Consider the following 16,041-nt stretch of genomic DNA (forward strand, 5'->3'; position numbering starts at 1 on the left):
CTCCCCTGCAGGATGCTGCACCATGACTGTTTTGGGAAAGAAGGAGGAACACTCACTCCACTGAAATTGCCAAAGTCCAGGAATTCCTGACTAGAAAGGACATTAAGAACTGACTCTGGTGAAGAAACAAAGAATTATACACTGGCGGGAGGACATGTGTGGGACCCATGCTTGGGAATGTGGTATTGATTGAATTTTGAGGTTTATTCTACAGGCTGCGCCCTGTGTTCTGGATAAACCCTTCACCATGTATTGCTCTCTCTAATTGAATTTTAAATAACAAGTACCCGAAGAGTTTGTTCCGCCACTAAAAATTTTACCTGTATTGAAACCATTCCAGTGACTAATAATGTAACCCCCTCCTATGCTATTAATGTTAATGCCTTTTGAAAGTACCTGAGAATAGTTAAATAACAGGTGTATTATATTACACCAAGGAAAGATGGTATTGAATATCACTGAGGCTGGGAAGGCATTGCAGTGGGATCTAGTATGTGTAGGAATTCAGGATTTCCTGAATGACCAGCTGATGGCCATTCGGAGTGATCTTGAGTACCAGACTTGGCCCACTGCCCTTACAGATGCATCAGGAATACCATCTGATCTGTGATCATGGAGACATACTTGGACACTTTCTGGGTGGAAGTATGGCTTCACGGGGGGGTGGGGGGGGCACCCGTACAGGGGCTGAATGCTGTACCTATGTCCCAGAAAACGCACAGGATATTAACAAGCACATCATGTCAGCCGAACAGACTTTTGAACAGTGGAAGGCCTAGGAAAGGGAACCCACTATTTCTAATTCCCTCTGGGGCTGGTTACCCAACCTAGGGGACTAGGGGAAGGCATTGTTCGCCTCCTGCTCACCGGTGTGGTGTTGCGTATCGTTACTCTCCTCTTGCTTGCTGTAAAGCACTCCAGCTCCCTAGAGCTTAATCACGTTATCCTTTGAATGTGAGAAAACTCAGCCAAAAGTTTGTTGAGTGTTCTCAAAGGAGGGAGTTGTTGGTGCCACTAGGTAGAAATCTTCTTGCTTGAGGTCTGTGTGAACCAAAGTACCTCCATGTTAAAAGCCTTTGTGTTAGCCTCACTAAACTTTTGTAACCTTCTGTACTAATGAGCTGATTGTAACCTTTTGTACTAATGTGCTGACTGCTAAACAATAAGGCCGGACTTAGCAGGGCCGGTTAATACTAGATACTGCTAAAACTAGACAAGAGACGAAAAGCAGATATTATGGCCAACGCCATGTGCATGAGAAAGTAGCCCACACAGTGGGAAAGTACAGAAAGATACAGAGGGGGATTTAAATACTAGTGCCCCGCCTGCGTGCAGTGTGCAGGATTTGAGATTATTTCTCCCTTGCACCTTATTTGAGCTCAAATAAACTTGTGTTTTGCTTCTCCACCCTGGTGTGTTAATTGGCGCTATGCACTCTGGACAATGGACCCCACTGTTGCTTGCCTCGGGCACCCTGTGCCGGCAACACAAGTATTTTTCTAGTATTGAAGCAATGTGTTAAGTCTTCAAAATGATTGGTTTCCAGTTATTGGATACAGATTTAAAATAATTGATAATTCTAATCTGCCTGAATTATTTTAAATAAATGAAGGAGAAAGAGGCCACGTCCCCATCAGTAATTTGCTCCCAAATTCATTGAGCATATCAATGCATCAGTAAGCAGACCGAAAATTTCAACTTCCCCTCTGTTCCTTTTTCTTATTATTAGGATAAGCAATATATTAAATTTAGTGAAGACCATTAAAGCATGCTTAGAACAGCACACCGAAAAGTTTAAGTTGTTGAATGTTTTATTATGCATATTTACAAAAACTGAAGCAGTCATTTGCTCCAATACAAAGTCCACCACAATTACATCTTTAGAAAAATCTTTACATACAGCAACACAGTACAGTACAGTACAACAAGAATCTTCCATGCTACACTCAAGTATTTATCGGCAAGAAGGAGGAGTTTGTAATCCCTCAATTTGTGTCTTAGTCATATTCTTAAAATAATACCTCCCCCAACAGACCAGATCTACTGGTCTGCAAGAGGGCCATCCAACTGAAGTATGCAAGTTTACTCTGCAGCTTGCATTTTGCTGCTGCTTTCCAAAAATATTTAAGAGTGGCCTGTAATGAGTTTAGTACCAATTTCTACACTAGTGATTTGTAGGCATCCAAATCTGTCCTCTTTTTATCCTGCTTGAACTTACACTGGATATGCCTCAGTAGTTCACCCAAAAGCCACAGATTCACATTTTAGGGTAGCAATACATAAAACTTATAAACTAGGTCTTTTCTTTTTTTAATTCATCCACCTCCACGTACAGAAATCACTGCTTCATCTCAGACTCTACAGACAAAAGGGCTAATATTCTCTTAACACAGCATTGTATCTTTCTATTGGCCATGGAAAGTAATAAAAATCACATTGCACATGCACCCTGTCCCAGATACTAAGTCACCTCTGGATACACCCAGGCAAGCAGCAGGTTAGACACAGAGCTGGCTTCAGTTCATTACTGTACAATCTTAGCCTTAGAAGTTAAGGAGGCTGCTCTGAAGGCTATCCTTTTCCTTTCCATCCTGACCCAAGTTACGAAGGTATTTGAAGCAAATTTGCTGTGCCTGCTTCCAGGCAATATTGCTTACCAAAGAAAAACAAAAAAAACATACAGTTCTTAAAAGTTAATCCCCCCCCGCCCCCTCAAATCATCAGTGTACATTCAGGAATACTGTATTTATATTGAATGGTTTTAGTGTATCTTCAGTCTGAAGATTACTCCAATGAGTTAAAGGGAAAGTAAAGGCATTGTTCTAACTCCAGTGGGTTAAAGGGAAAGGAAAGACATTATTCTAACTAGAATTAAGCAATTCTATTTCAGTACTTTCGTTATCAAATATGAAAGATGACTTATCTACTTCGACTTAACTCATTTTAAAAAAAACAAAGTTCACAGAAGCTTGGCTGACTTATGAGACATTTACAAAAATAAGGCTGCCACGTGCTTACAGTTTCAGCAACATAACATATGCTATACCATGAAAAGTTAGCTGTGTATCATCCGTGTACACAAAAGCCTTCTCTTAACCTTTAATGACAGTTTTGCTTCACATTTTGTAACCTCCATTAAATCCTCACTGGAACAGAATCTTTGGGGAGGAAAAAATATAGCACCAAATCATCATTTAGTATAAGGAGAGTTTATGGAAATACAAAAGGCAGAATTTTGCGCAGAAATTAGACAGCATTGTTTTCTATTAACAATGGCAATATTCAGTCACTCACATTACTCACACAAAACAGAGGTGAGTTGGTCTTCTGGTACATGCCCCCCAAAGTCTGGTTCTCTTACACATTTACTAATACATACCTCTGCATTTGGGTGAGGAACAAGGTGGTGTGAATTGGGCTTTCAATGCAACTTTCTAGTGTTCATTCCTCATCTTTAGGAACTGCAGATGTGACTTCTGCAGCTCCCATTGAAAGGCAATTTCCACATACACCCTGCCCATATTCATAGGTCAGTGTGTTGAACAAATCTTTGTCAAAACTGAACAGAGAAAATAGCTCGGTTGTATTGATAAAAGCAAACTAAAACCCTAGATAGCACTGTGAGAATATACAAGGTACAATAACCTGCCACACTGTAAGAATCCTAATGGCTATTCATATACTACAAAGCATCAGATTTCTCAGATTTACACTGTATAACTTATTTTCATCTAAATCTTGTACTACAACCTCACATACAGTGCATGTGTCTTGTACACCCCTCCCTCATGTTCAGCTGCCCTCACTTTCCCAAATTTAGTTAGTTAGTGTAAACCCAGAGAACAGTTCTTCAGTACAGATTTTCCTGACTACTCAGTGTCGTTACCAGGATTTTGCTTACAGGAAGTCTTCATGTCTACAGACCAGCAGACTACGGATATACAGCAATAATCACCTGCTCTTTGGGGGGAAAAAACCCTGATAAAAGTAGTACCTTCTACTATCCCGCATTACAATCAACATCTACTGACAAACCATCACATGCGACTTGACTTTTCTTTAGCCTTGTCATGAGAACATCCAAAACAATGTTACATCTCTTGTTAAGCTCAGTAATGCAGCAATAAACCAAAAGGGAAAGATAGATTGCAGAGACGATTTTCAGGCAAAAAGGCAGCATATTTCTGCTACTATTTAATAATGTCTTACTTCAGCATTTTGCTAATCTCAATTAGTAGATTCAGCACAAAGGACACATTGTGTCCTTGAGCAAAAAACTTTTCTTGTAGACAAATTGCTTACACTGCTTTTCATGTTGCACAGACCAATACATCTTGTTAAACCTAATAGCAATTATATTTCTTCTGTAAAGAAGTTAGTAGACTGAAAGCTTGCCTTCCTCTGGTATCCTAATGCTTTAGCATATAATTCTTAGCTGTAACTGCCTTATATGCACTTTTTGTAGTCATTTAACCAGTTCTACTAGTGATCCTCTAGCGACAGCAATCCAAAAATTTCCACTTCTAAAAAGGCACCGATGTCATTGCACCTGTGCTTTGTATTCGAAATGCCTCAACTCCCAACACCAAGAAGTTGAGTATCTGTCGGAAAAGGGATGTTTTTGTTTGTGATGACATAGGGAAAATAAAGTCAATTCCTATTATACCGCATTTACCACGCTTTGGGAGTATTTATTTTAAGTAATGTAACAATTCCTCCAGTTGTCTTCCAGCTAGTGTGTTGCATCTTAATATTTGTAGCATGGAAAATTCTTTCATATTAGCAACTAAGCATTGTCAACTACATTCATTTTCAACCAATTTCTACTTCTGTATAGATGAGTATCTCCTTTAAAAGTCTGTATCAGCAACTAGTGAACAACTGCCCAACTCCTATGACAATATTTCATTTACCAAGCCACAGCTCAAACTTATTTTGAGATGAGTGTAGTAAAAACACTTTAGTTTAAGCTTTATACCATGTTCTTGCAAACTGGTGTTGCGTAGCTCCTATGTGATAAGTGGAATATGAAATTCATTATCAAAAATAAGGGGCCTCCTAGGAGGGGTTGACTCCTTGTCTGCTTTGTGCAGCAGTTTGAAGAGTCCTGTTCCAATGTTCATTGGAATTCCCATGATGATACACTCAGAAACACCTAGGAGAGAGAAAAACCACAGGGTTAAGTGACTAAAAGTTTCCAAAAAATTACTTGCTTTGTTGATTCCCCTCTGTAGATATCCTCACAGCAAAACCTTGTTATAACCTTACATATAAAGCCAAGCCTGTCAAAAGCTCTCTCCATCAGACACAGTTAAGCAAGATGCTCATCCCAACCAATAAATGTTTCTCATTTGCCAACCATCAGCAGTGAAGGAGCTTCCGTCATAAAAATGGATTTATAGCTTTGTTTGACATTGGAATTTACAGTGGGCAAGGCACTGCCTATGGTTTTGTATGAACCAAACTCTGCTGGGAATTTATCCTGCATGTTGACCTGTCTACTGTTTGTCACAGCGGCAAGGCTTTTGTGCAGTCTGGTAAAGTTCTCTTAGGCTGACAGATTTTCAGTGAAATGAAGTCTGGAGTTTCTCACCACTTCAGCTGTTCTGCATTTTTTTTTACACTTGGTGACTCAGAAGGGCAGGTGTGGAAAGTTATCAATCTTACCATGAATTTAGCCTTCAAGAGAGCTCTAGTGCCTTTGATGTGTCAGTTAATATATGGTTTGGAAGTGAAGCCATGAATGCATGCAATACATGGGGACATGCAAAAAGGTTATTTCCTAACTTTTCAGCAAAGTGCTGTATTACTGTGTTTTAGATATGTACTCCTAGAACACTGCTCTTCAATTACTATATATTCAAAGATTTCAACTTTTACACATGAAAATAAAAAGCAGTGTTTTGTCTCTACTTGGATTGTTGGCTCTTTGGAGCAGGGACTGGATTTTTGTTCTGAGTTTCTACAGCCTAGCACTATGGGATCCTGGCTTATGACTGGGGACCCAACACACTACAATAATTCCAGTAAGTAATAACGAACAGCAATAACGTGTGCCCTTCAAACCAAAATGATGATGTACCTATATTTCCTACTCGTATGAACATGTGATTGTACACAGCTTGCCTGTAAGAAAAACTGCCAATACTACCTCTACATTTGGAAATAAGAAAGTTTTGTGTTCTGTCCATCCTATTTCCTTATTTGAACTAAACTGTTACAGGAAGAGGGCAGCATGAAAAGGTCCTTAATAAAATCTTGATTGAGGAAGAGGGAAACCCAGTCAGAGGGGACTTTAAGCAAACATTTTCTTTTCCATACCGTTCAGGATGGAGCAAGTTCACCACAGGACCCTCACTTTAACCACAATCACAGCAAAGAAAACAAATATTAATAAAAGTCAATCACAAGGGAGGCACAGATGGCTAGAAGGAGACACAGCTCTTAAAATATGGGCTAGCCATGCCAAGCTTTCCGAACTATCTTCACCTATTCACAAGCATTTCCAGCCACAAAGTAGTCAGTGGATTCAGCTCTATATTTTCAACATGTCCCAAATGAAGCCTCTATTAGTATTTTTATATTTCAGTAGCACCCAGAAGCCCTAATGAGAGATAACGGCTCAACTATACTAGACTCTGAACTAACATGTAGTCAAGATAACTAGAGTTGTAATGAAGTCTGCCTGCCTCCCCAACTCCTTAGCTTAATTGAGTAGATAACTGTCTAAACTGAACTTAAATTGAATGGGGAAACAGATTTCTAATCATGTACAGCGTATGCGTGAAAACTTAAAATTAAGGGATTGAAAGGATATACAATCAAATGACAAAACTCAAATATTTAACTATCAAAGTTGATCTAGAAAACTGCATCAGCTTTTTTACATTTTAAATTTTAGTCAGTTTGTGCCTTTCACCCGTTCAGTGGAATAAAAGAAAGCTGCAACTGACATTAGTTCAATAATTTATAAGCCTAGAAATAGGCATGTACATTTTGAAGGTGAACTAAAAAGCTTTTATCAGTTTGAACAAGAGTTCTCGCTAGGATTTTATACCTTGTTTATCCCCATGGCCTCTGAGTGCCTAAGAGTTCAAGCCCCTTGGCCATCTGGGTTTTCTTGTTGCAGTTGATGAAACCCATCATAAATATTCATTATTCCAAGTACCACAGATATGTACAGCACTTTAAAGTACAAACAAAAAGGGAGCCTAAAAACAAAACAGAGAACTATTTTCCTTAATTCACTTTAGGTCTTAGTAATGGTCAGCAAAACTTGTAGAGTGAACACAAGAACACTGATCTTGCTAGGTAATTAAAAAGAGGGATGAATTTCCTGCTATTTCATTTAGTTAAGGGGGAAAAAAATCCCAAGGGACAAATTTCATCCCCAGCAGCACAGGCAGGGCTCCAACTGACTTTAATATCTTTGGATGAGAACAGGGTGTGGCCCTAAGGTAGTGTCTGTCAGACTTCTGGGGTCAACATGTTTTATCCAGCCCCACTTCTGAAGCTTCTAGAATGTGACCTAGATTCATTTTAGTATTTTGGGAGGCACACTGAAAGCTTTGACAGGTGGGCAACAAACACACACACACACGCACGCTTTAAGAGTGTTTTGCAGATGAGTGAATACTGCATGCTACAGTCTAACCTACAATACCTACCACACACAGAATCCTTTTGCCCAAAGTAGGCAGCATCAAACAGATGGTCTGCAGTCTTTTCAAAAGAAGCCAGCATTAACACACTTTCCTTCATTTTTGCCAGCCCAAACCTAGTAATGCCCAGGACTTCACCCTAGACCAATGCAGAAACAAAAAGAGAGTCATGGTTCCAAAGGTTTGGTTAAAGTTATTGAAGAATCAAAGTAAGTGGATATGACAAAATATATAGTTTATTTTAACAGTACTGAACGGAAGTCTACAGTCTGAAGTGTAGCCTCTGTTCTGCTGCTTCATGCTTAAGTCTTTTGAAGGTTAAGGCTTTGGTAGTAATGTAAGTTTAAATAAAACCAAGAAAACATTTATTCATATGCTGTAGGATAAGCTATAAATTGCTTGAAACTTTATGATGTCAAAGAAATTGGAAAAGGTTTGAAACAAAAAAGGCATATGGATGACAGAAAAATGTTCAACTATTAATCAACCACTTCAAAACAAAACAAACCTCATCTTTGTGGAGGTTGCTAGAAGGCTGCTGTAAAGAATTTAGCGGAGACTGTCAGTTATTGTTGGCTGATAAATCTGACTCCAAGTGTAAAATGACTGGATAATGCAAATCCTTAATTTAATCACCTTAGAAAATCCACTTGAATTAAAACATATTAGATCTAGTCCTGTTTCTAACTCATGTTGCTACATGATCATAATGGACCTAGTACAGTTCTGATACATGGGACAGAAGCGTAAGGCAAAGAAGTTGATTCTGGAAACCTGACAAGCTTACCAACACTGCACTCTGTGCCCCTTCTCCAATGAAATAGAAAGTGGGGCTGTGGGCTTGCTGCAGACAAAATTTTGGAAAAAAGTGCCACAACCAGTACAGAAGCTATTGCAGTCCCAATGGTGCAACAGTAACTGCCCTGCAGCTTCGGGAAAACAAGGAAAAGCTACAGTTCCTTAGACGCTTTCCCTGAGGGAAAAATTCCCCTGCGTTAAACTCCTGTACTATAGCTGAACACATGGGAAAGGATTTGCTCCATTATGTACATTAACACAAATACAGCTCGGTTATAGTCAACATACATCATCATGGATGTGAATAGCTATTTTCCTTTCCTGAGGAATACTGACATTGCATCAAAATGGCCAGTGCTATAACCCTAGTCCATATGCCATTATGTAATCTGCTTCCATTTACCAAGACTCTACCCTGTCCTCTGCTATGAAGCACAACTGTTGAACATGCTTGGGTGCCCACACCAACCCTATGCTCTTCATTGTAATGTGCCAATGAGTTGACCTCCAGGGTGAAATAAGGACACCCACAACCTCTAAATGAAGCTCTTCAAACAGACTGCTGTTCTCAAATTATGGATTAAGTCACCATTTAAGTTTGAGATATCAACTCAGTCACAGGGATTAGTGTGATTAGTAGTTACTTTAGTATATAGCCCAGGGTCGCCCGGGGGTAGGGGGGCAAGTGGGGCAATTTGCCCAAGGCCCCAGGCTCCGCAGGGACCCCCAAGAGAACAGCTGGAGGTTCCCGCCCCAGGCTCCACCTCTCGCCCAGAGCCTCAGAGCATCTAGCAGCATCCTTGAACAGTGCTGTAGTGTGGCTCCGGCAGGGCCCCTGAGCTCCGCCCCGCTCAGAGCCACGCGGCAAGGGGGCGGGGCTGCGAGCTCCAGGCCGAGCGGATGGAGCTGAGCTCAGCCTGGAGTTCACAGCCCCGCTCCCATACCACGCGGCTCTGAGCAGGGCGGAGCTCAGGGGTCCCACCAGAGCCACGCTGTAGCTGTCGAGGGAAGCTGCTGGATGCGCTGAGGCTCCGGGTGAGGGGGGAGGCAGGAGTAAGGGGCTGGGGTTGGGGGGGTTGGCTAAGGGGCAGGAAGTCCCAGGGACAGTCAGGCCACAGGGAGGGGGCAGAGGTTGGGGGGGGCGGTCAGGAAATGAGGGGGTTGGATTGTGGGCATTCTGGGGGTCTGTCAGGACTCAGCAGGGGGGGGTGGATAGGGGTTGGGGCAGTCAGGGGACAGGGAGCAGGGGTGGGGTCTCTTGGGGATGGTGAGGGGACAAGGAGCAGGATGGGTCAGGGATTTTGAGGGGGAGTGGGCAGTCGAGGGGCAGGAAGTGGTTGGGGGCCAGATAGGGGGCAGGGGCAGGCTGTTTGGGAGGCACAGCCTTCCCTACCCTAAAGTTCATTCAGTAGTTTGAGGCTTGCAGAAGAGCCAAGCTGTTAGCTTTCCCATTAGGGCTACCATCTCTTTTACTTCTCAAATGCCAAATTATAGTCTGTATTTAATTTCAGTGTCACAGGGAGATTCATGTCAGGGAGGGTAGCTTCATTGAAAGTTAGCCATTGGGGGAGGGATCACATAAGAGCAATATTCTTCCCAACCCTATCAAAGGAGACCCCCCCTTACCCTGCATTCCCTGAGGCTTCAAAAGGGTTAATTCAGTGGTTCACGAACTTTTATACTGGTGACTCCTTTCACATAGCAAACCTCTGAGTGCGACCCGCCCCCCCCTTATAAATTGAAAACACTTTTTTATACATTTAACACTATTATAAATGCTGGAGGCAAAGCGGGGTTTGAGGTGGAGGCTGACAGATCGCGACCCCCAGTAATAACCTCATGATCTCCTGAGAGGTCTCAACCCCAAAGTTTGAGAACCCCTGGGTTTATTTAATTTTAGCACCCTGTGTCCATTCACATGCTTGTGCTATTTTGAGCATTTTCACAATGTAGGCTCATCCCAGATTCTGGAACAAGCTCAAATGCTCAGTTCGTGGAGTATGTACATAAGCTATACTAAAGACAAACCCACAGTAACCATCTCCAGTTTGTGCGGGACCCCATGGAGCCAGTCTCTAGGAAACAGATAAATGCATGGAGGTTAAGTCCATTAATGGCTATTAGCCAGGATGGGTAAGGAATGGTGTCCCTAGCCTCTGTTTGTCAGAGGGTGGAGATGGATGGCAGGAGAGAGATCACTTGATCATTACCTGTTAGGTTCACTCCCTCTGGGGCACTTGGCACTGGCCATTGTCGGTAGACAGGATACTGGGCTAGATGGACCTTTGGTGTGACCCAGTATGGCTGTTCTTATGTTCTAAGCTAAATGAACCCAAAGTTATGGAGACAGATACGAGTCAAGGAAGCCAGTAGAGTATCAGAAACCTGGAAAAATCTCTGACTGGATGGGCTCAGGTGTTTGGTCACAAGCTGAGGTGGTTCAAAAGTTTTGGATTTTTTTTAAGCAGAATTTTTTTTATTGTTTCTTTAAACAATCAAACACAGCAAGCAGAAAATATTTGGCCACATACTTCTAAAACCCCAAACCATATTCAGGTTTTGGCAGACTAATTTCAGCGTTTCAATTAAAAAAACATAACAAATTTTGAAGGAAAGCAGACATTGTCCTTGATTTCTCTCTTCTTTTTAAAAACCCCTAGTTTTCGATCCAAAAAAAGTTGACGGAAAATATTTGTCCAATCCTTTTAATGAGCTTTAGTGCCTTTTAGCACTAGCTGATGCTGAGAACCAGTGATACCCTGTAACGAAGTTCTCAAAACTGGATTTGTGCCGAGATGTGGAAGGTTTATTTTTCCCAGGGCCAACTGTTGGGCGGAGGGGGAGAGAGCAAGTGGGGCAATTTGCGTAGGGCCCCGCAGGGGCCCTCACAATAATAAAGTATTGCAATTTTTTTTATAGAAGGGGCCCCCGAAATTGCTTTGCCCCAGGTCCCATGAATCCTCTAGGCAGCCCTGATATAGCCTATTAATACTCTTCAGCTAAAAGCTCTTCTGACTGACTCTCTAAAGATAGTTTGGATAAAGAGACCAAAAAGAACACAGCACAAACCTTGTATGTCATCAGATCTGATAGCAGCATAACATGCCTCCTGTCAATGCTCATACCATGATTTACCATAGTGTACTGAATCTCATTGATAATGGTTGTTCGAGCAGCTTCAATGCCTAGTGTCTTCTCTACCTAGGAGAGAGATCATGTTGGATAAATGAAGAGGAGAAGTACTTGGAGTGCTGAAACATTTCTTTGCTTGCACATGGGACTGAAGATTTTCTTAGTGATCTAACTAGAAAAATCTGAAGTGATTTTCCTGGGATGCACATTCTACCAACCCCACCACTTTTTTGTCTTTTTAAAAGCACAACCTTAATTAATAAAAACCATTTGCTTATTAAAAGTAATTGAAGTTGGCAGCTGAATTAGCCTTTTATGATAATACACACACTGACAGGTTACTTGTGAAAGCAGAAGTGATCAGTTGTAAAGTGCATTAACTGTCTGTAAATGAGCATAAATAGGAATCAAGATGCAGCCAGAAGTAGTGATAAGAGATACTTGAGCACTACCTCATAAGTGTTGTTAGAAGTAGTCTTAGTTCCTTTGACTCCATGGGTGGCCATGACAGCTCGTAGGTTATCACCTTCCACCAGAAGTTTGTATTTCTCCTTGCCACTCTGCTCATCAATGTGAATGACAGCTCGAGACACCTCTGGGATACCTTGCACTACAATCTTTTCAAAATAATAAGGTTTCTGAAACTCAACTTGTCCTGTCCATGCAGCTTTAAATAGACAATGCAAGAACACTTACATCTAAGGCTTCAAATCAGTCCTCAAAGCTATCTAAAAACTCCACATTAAATTATATATTAGTGTCTAATTTCTATTGTGTTGAATGCTCCAAAAAGACATGTAGAGGGGCATTCACCACATTACTGTTTTATAACTAATCTTCCCTGCCCCCACATCTAGGGGGTTCAGAAAATCAGATGTACCACAGATCTTTACCTCTTCCTCTGTATGGTACTCAGCATGCACCCTGTCAGTTAAAGGTTTTGTCTGCAACTATGGGCAGGTCCAGACTAGAGCTTTAAATCGATTTTAAGAGCTCTAAATCGATTTAAAGCTGTAACCGTCCACACTACAGAGTGCATAAAATCGATTTTAAGGGTCCCTAAAATCGATTTTGGAACTCCATCTAAACGAGAGGAGTAACCCCAAAATCGATTTCTTAAAATCGATTTCATGATAGTGTGGACGGACATCGAAGTTAATGGCCTCCGGGACGTATCCCACAGTGCTCTAGTGGCCGCTCTACACAGGTAAAGGTACTCTACTGCTGGCCAGGTAAACAGGAAAAGCCCCGGGAACTTTGAAATTCCATTTCCTGCTTGCACAGCGTGGTTTGCTCTCGCGTTCCCCGAACCACCCAGCAAACCGCAGGGAAGGAGACCTGCTTGTTCGGGGAACACAGAGCAAACCGGGAAAGGAGACCAGCTTCGCTGCGGTTTGCTCTCGCGTTCCCCGGACCCCCCTGCAAACAGCAGGGAAAGAGACCTGCTTGTTCGGGGAACGTGAGAGCAAACCGGGGAAGGAGACCAGCTTCGCCGCGGTTTGCTCTCGCGTTCCCCGGACCCCCCTGCAAACAGCAGGGAAAGAGACCTGCTTGTTCGGGGAACGCGAGAGCAAACCGGGGAAGGAGACCAGCTTCGCCGCGGTTTGCTCTCGCGTTCCCCGGACCCCCCTGCAAACAGCAGGGAAAGAGACCTGCTTGTTCGGGGAACGCGAGAGCAAACCGGGGAAGGAGACCAGCTTCGCCGCGGTTTGCTCTCGCGTTCCCCGAACCACCCAGCGCGAACTGACTGTGTGCCGTTTACAGGAAGGGGGGGGGGGTGAAGCTGTATCCAGAACCACCCAGGACGGGGACTTTGATCCCATCATGCACTGGGCTAGTAACCCATAATTCCAAAGGGCAGGGACCCGTGCAGGAACTGTGGGATAGGTACCCAGAGTGCAACGCTCAAGCAAAAGATGGATGCCAGGGAAAATGGACGCTCAACATCGATGTAAGTACCTCTTGTGTGGATGCACAAAATCGATTTTATAAAACCTGCTTTATAAAATCGATTTTAAGCACATCGATTTTAGGCTGTAGTCTGGACGTGGGCTATGTTTAGACCTAAACTATACATGATCCTCACACAAGCTTAGCAATGCATTTGACAGATTTTATTATAGGCTCCTTTCAAAACCTGCCCTATTTTTAAGTCGTAGAAAATTTGGTACTCAAATAGCACTTTCCATCTTCAAAATGTCTTATGATCAAACATATTTTGTAAGAATGTTGCAAGAAAAATATTGCAGTCTCCATTTTATGTAGGGGGAGAGACATAAGAAATGTTAAGGCTGAAACAAGAGCCAGCAGCATTGCTGGCATTAGAACTAAGGAGTTCTGGACTCAGACAAGTGGACCATATTGACACTCAATACAATCTAGAAACACAAGCGTAACCCACATGCAAATTGAAGCAGTTACCAATTGCAAAAGGAAGAGATTCTGCTTACCTTTGGTAGCTCTTCTTTCAGGGACTGCAAGACATAATACATTGAACTCTTACTATTCTCACGAGGGGTCACGCACACAACTGCCTCTCCATGAACGGCAACATCCCCAGGCTTCACTCTTAGCTTAGATGTGCAGATAGAATATCGCACAGTCTCTGCATTCACCTGTGGTAAAATGATTCCTTGAATATTAAAATATGTCCTTTAACCATCTTAAATCTTTCAGCCATGCAGAAATCAGACTTCTGCTCCACTAATCAACCAGGATACTATTGCAGCTGGATGGGGCTAACAAATGGAATGCATGCAGATCACCACAAACTAGCTCTCAGAGTAAAATGTGCCCCTCTGCAGATGGTCCACACAGGCCCAGATGCCACTTCAGTCTCACTGACGTGTTGTATAAGGGTGAACTTTTATTGAATATGACAGAACTAAAACTGTTTGCAGTGTTATTGCAATTGTGTCAGTCCCAGGATATTAGACACACAAGGTGGGTGAATAATAAAGAGATATTCCTGTGATACTAGTAAACCAAGTGCCAGAGCTGGCATTAGTTAAGAACTGAAACTCCTAGTTGGAAACCAAACTAGCTCACCTGTATGATAAGTTTTCTTCAAAATAGGTATTAGTCTTACCAGAATATATTTAGTGTTTAGATTCGATGAAATGCTTGCAAGTTTCTGCATGCATTAGTCTCACTTGTAATGCCTGTACCCCATGCTATAAGAAAATATGCAAGTACACCACTATCCCGATATAACGCAGGTTCGCATACAAGGTGGTAAAACTCTGACACGCTGCTCTGAGCAGCGTATTAAGGGTGCCAGGCTAGGCCAGAGCTGAAGGGCTTGACAAGGGGCAGAGGGTCTCTGGGGTAGTCAGGGGCTTACTCCACCCCCACGCCAGGGTCTGGGGGGCAGGAGCTGTGGGAGGGCACTTTTGGGGGCCCCGCAGTCCCACAGTGGCCTGGGGGATTAACAGGGGGCCAGGAGCAGCCTGCTCTGCTTCCCTCTGCCCAGCACCAGCCATGTCGCTCGGGGAAGGGATCCCCCCCCACCCACCAGTAGCAGTGGAAAAGGAGCAGTCCAGCCCCAGCCCGCTCCACTCCGCCAGCTCCAGATACAGTGCTTTGCTTCCCGTCCCAGGTCAGTACGGGGGGGCATCCTCTCCCCAACCTCCTCGCACTCACTGGCAGCGGGAAGCGGAGCAGTCCAGCCCCAGCCAGCTCCCAGCTGTGGCGCTCCACTTCCTGTTGGGCAGGTGAGTGCAGGACCTTTCCCCAGCCACCCACCAGCGACACAGCTGGGGCCGGGTCAAGGAAAGAGGAGCGGGCTGGGGTCATGTCGCTCCGCTTCCCGCCGCAGGTGAGTGGGTGGAGGAGGAAGGAGCATCCTTTCCCCAACCTCCCCGCACTCATCAACCATGGGAAGCAGAATGCCAGAGCTGGGAGGTGGCGGAGTGGAGTGGAGCGGGCTGGGCTGCTCCACTTCCCACCGCTGTTGGTGAGTGCCTGTCAAGGGGCGGGGGGATAGGGGTCGGAGCAGGGGACAGGGGGGCTGGGGGTCTCTGGAGGGGGCTGTCAGGGAACAAGGGAGGCCAAAGCAAGTTTGATATAACATGGTCTCACCTATAACGCGGTGAGATTTTTTTTTGGTCTCCTGAGGGCCACGTTATATTGGGGTAGAGGTGTATTGCTTTATAAAACTTGGAAAATGTTCATTCTGAATTTGTGAGCCCAGTTGTCACGGAAATCACCTCCCACACCCAGTAAGGAGGCTTATCAAGATTAAACGGGCCATTAAGAATAATCATAGTACAAAGGACTGATGAACGGCCCTATCAAGACCTTGGAAATGCTATGTACAAGGGAGTTTGTCTCATGAACTCGAAGGCCAAATGTAAGAGATAAAACAGGGTTTCAGGAAAATGTGTAATCTCTTTGCTGTTTTAACTCACAGGAGCTGAGACATTAAACAGAGGCAGAGATCCCCAGGGGC

General features: G+C 43.4%; 1 protein-coding gene across 3 annotated transcripts in view; it reads right to left on the reverse strand.

Moving 5' to 3' along the window:
• Positions 1 to 1,793: 1,793 nt before the first annotated feature.
• POLR3A (RNA polymerase III subunit A) overlaps positions 1,794 to 16,041 on the reverse strand; it is a 1,141,582-nt gene continuing 1,127,334 nt past the window's right edge. For all 3 annotated transcript variants that reach the window (XM_050959979.1, XM_050959980.1, XM_050959978.1), the window contains 5 exons: positions 14,042 to 14,206; positions 12,044 to 12,208; positions 11,529 to 11,660; positions 7,668 to 7,800; positions 1,794 to 5,155 (listed from right to left, as the gene is read on the reverse strand). In XM_050959979.1, the coding sequence (XP_050815936.1) occupies positions 5,010 to 5,155; positions 7,668 to 7,800; positions 11,529 to 11,660; positions 12,044 to 12,208; positions 14,042 to 14,206 (741 nt within the window). In that variant the 3' untranslated portion in view covers positions 1,794 to 5,009. The remainder of the gene's footprint in view (positions 5,156 to 7,667; positions 7,801 to 11,528; positions 11,661 to 12,043; positions 12,209 to 14,041; positions 14,207 to 16,041) is intronic.

This window comes from Gopherus flavomarginatus, chromosome 6, assembly GCF_025201925.1.
Source record: "Gopherus flavomarginatus isolate rGopFla2 chromosome 6, rGopFla2.mat.asm, whole genome shotgun sequence".
Lineage (NCBI taxonomy): Eukaryota > Metazoa > Chordata > Testudines > Testudinidae > Gopherus > Gopherus flavomarginatus.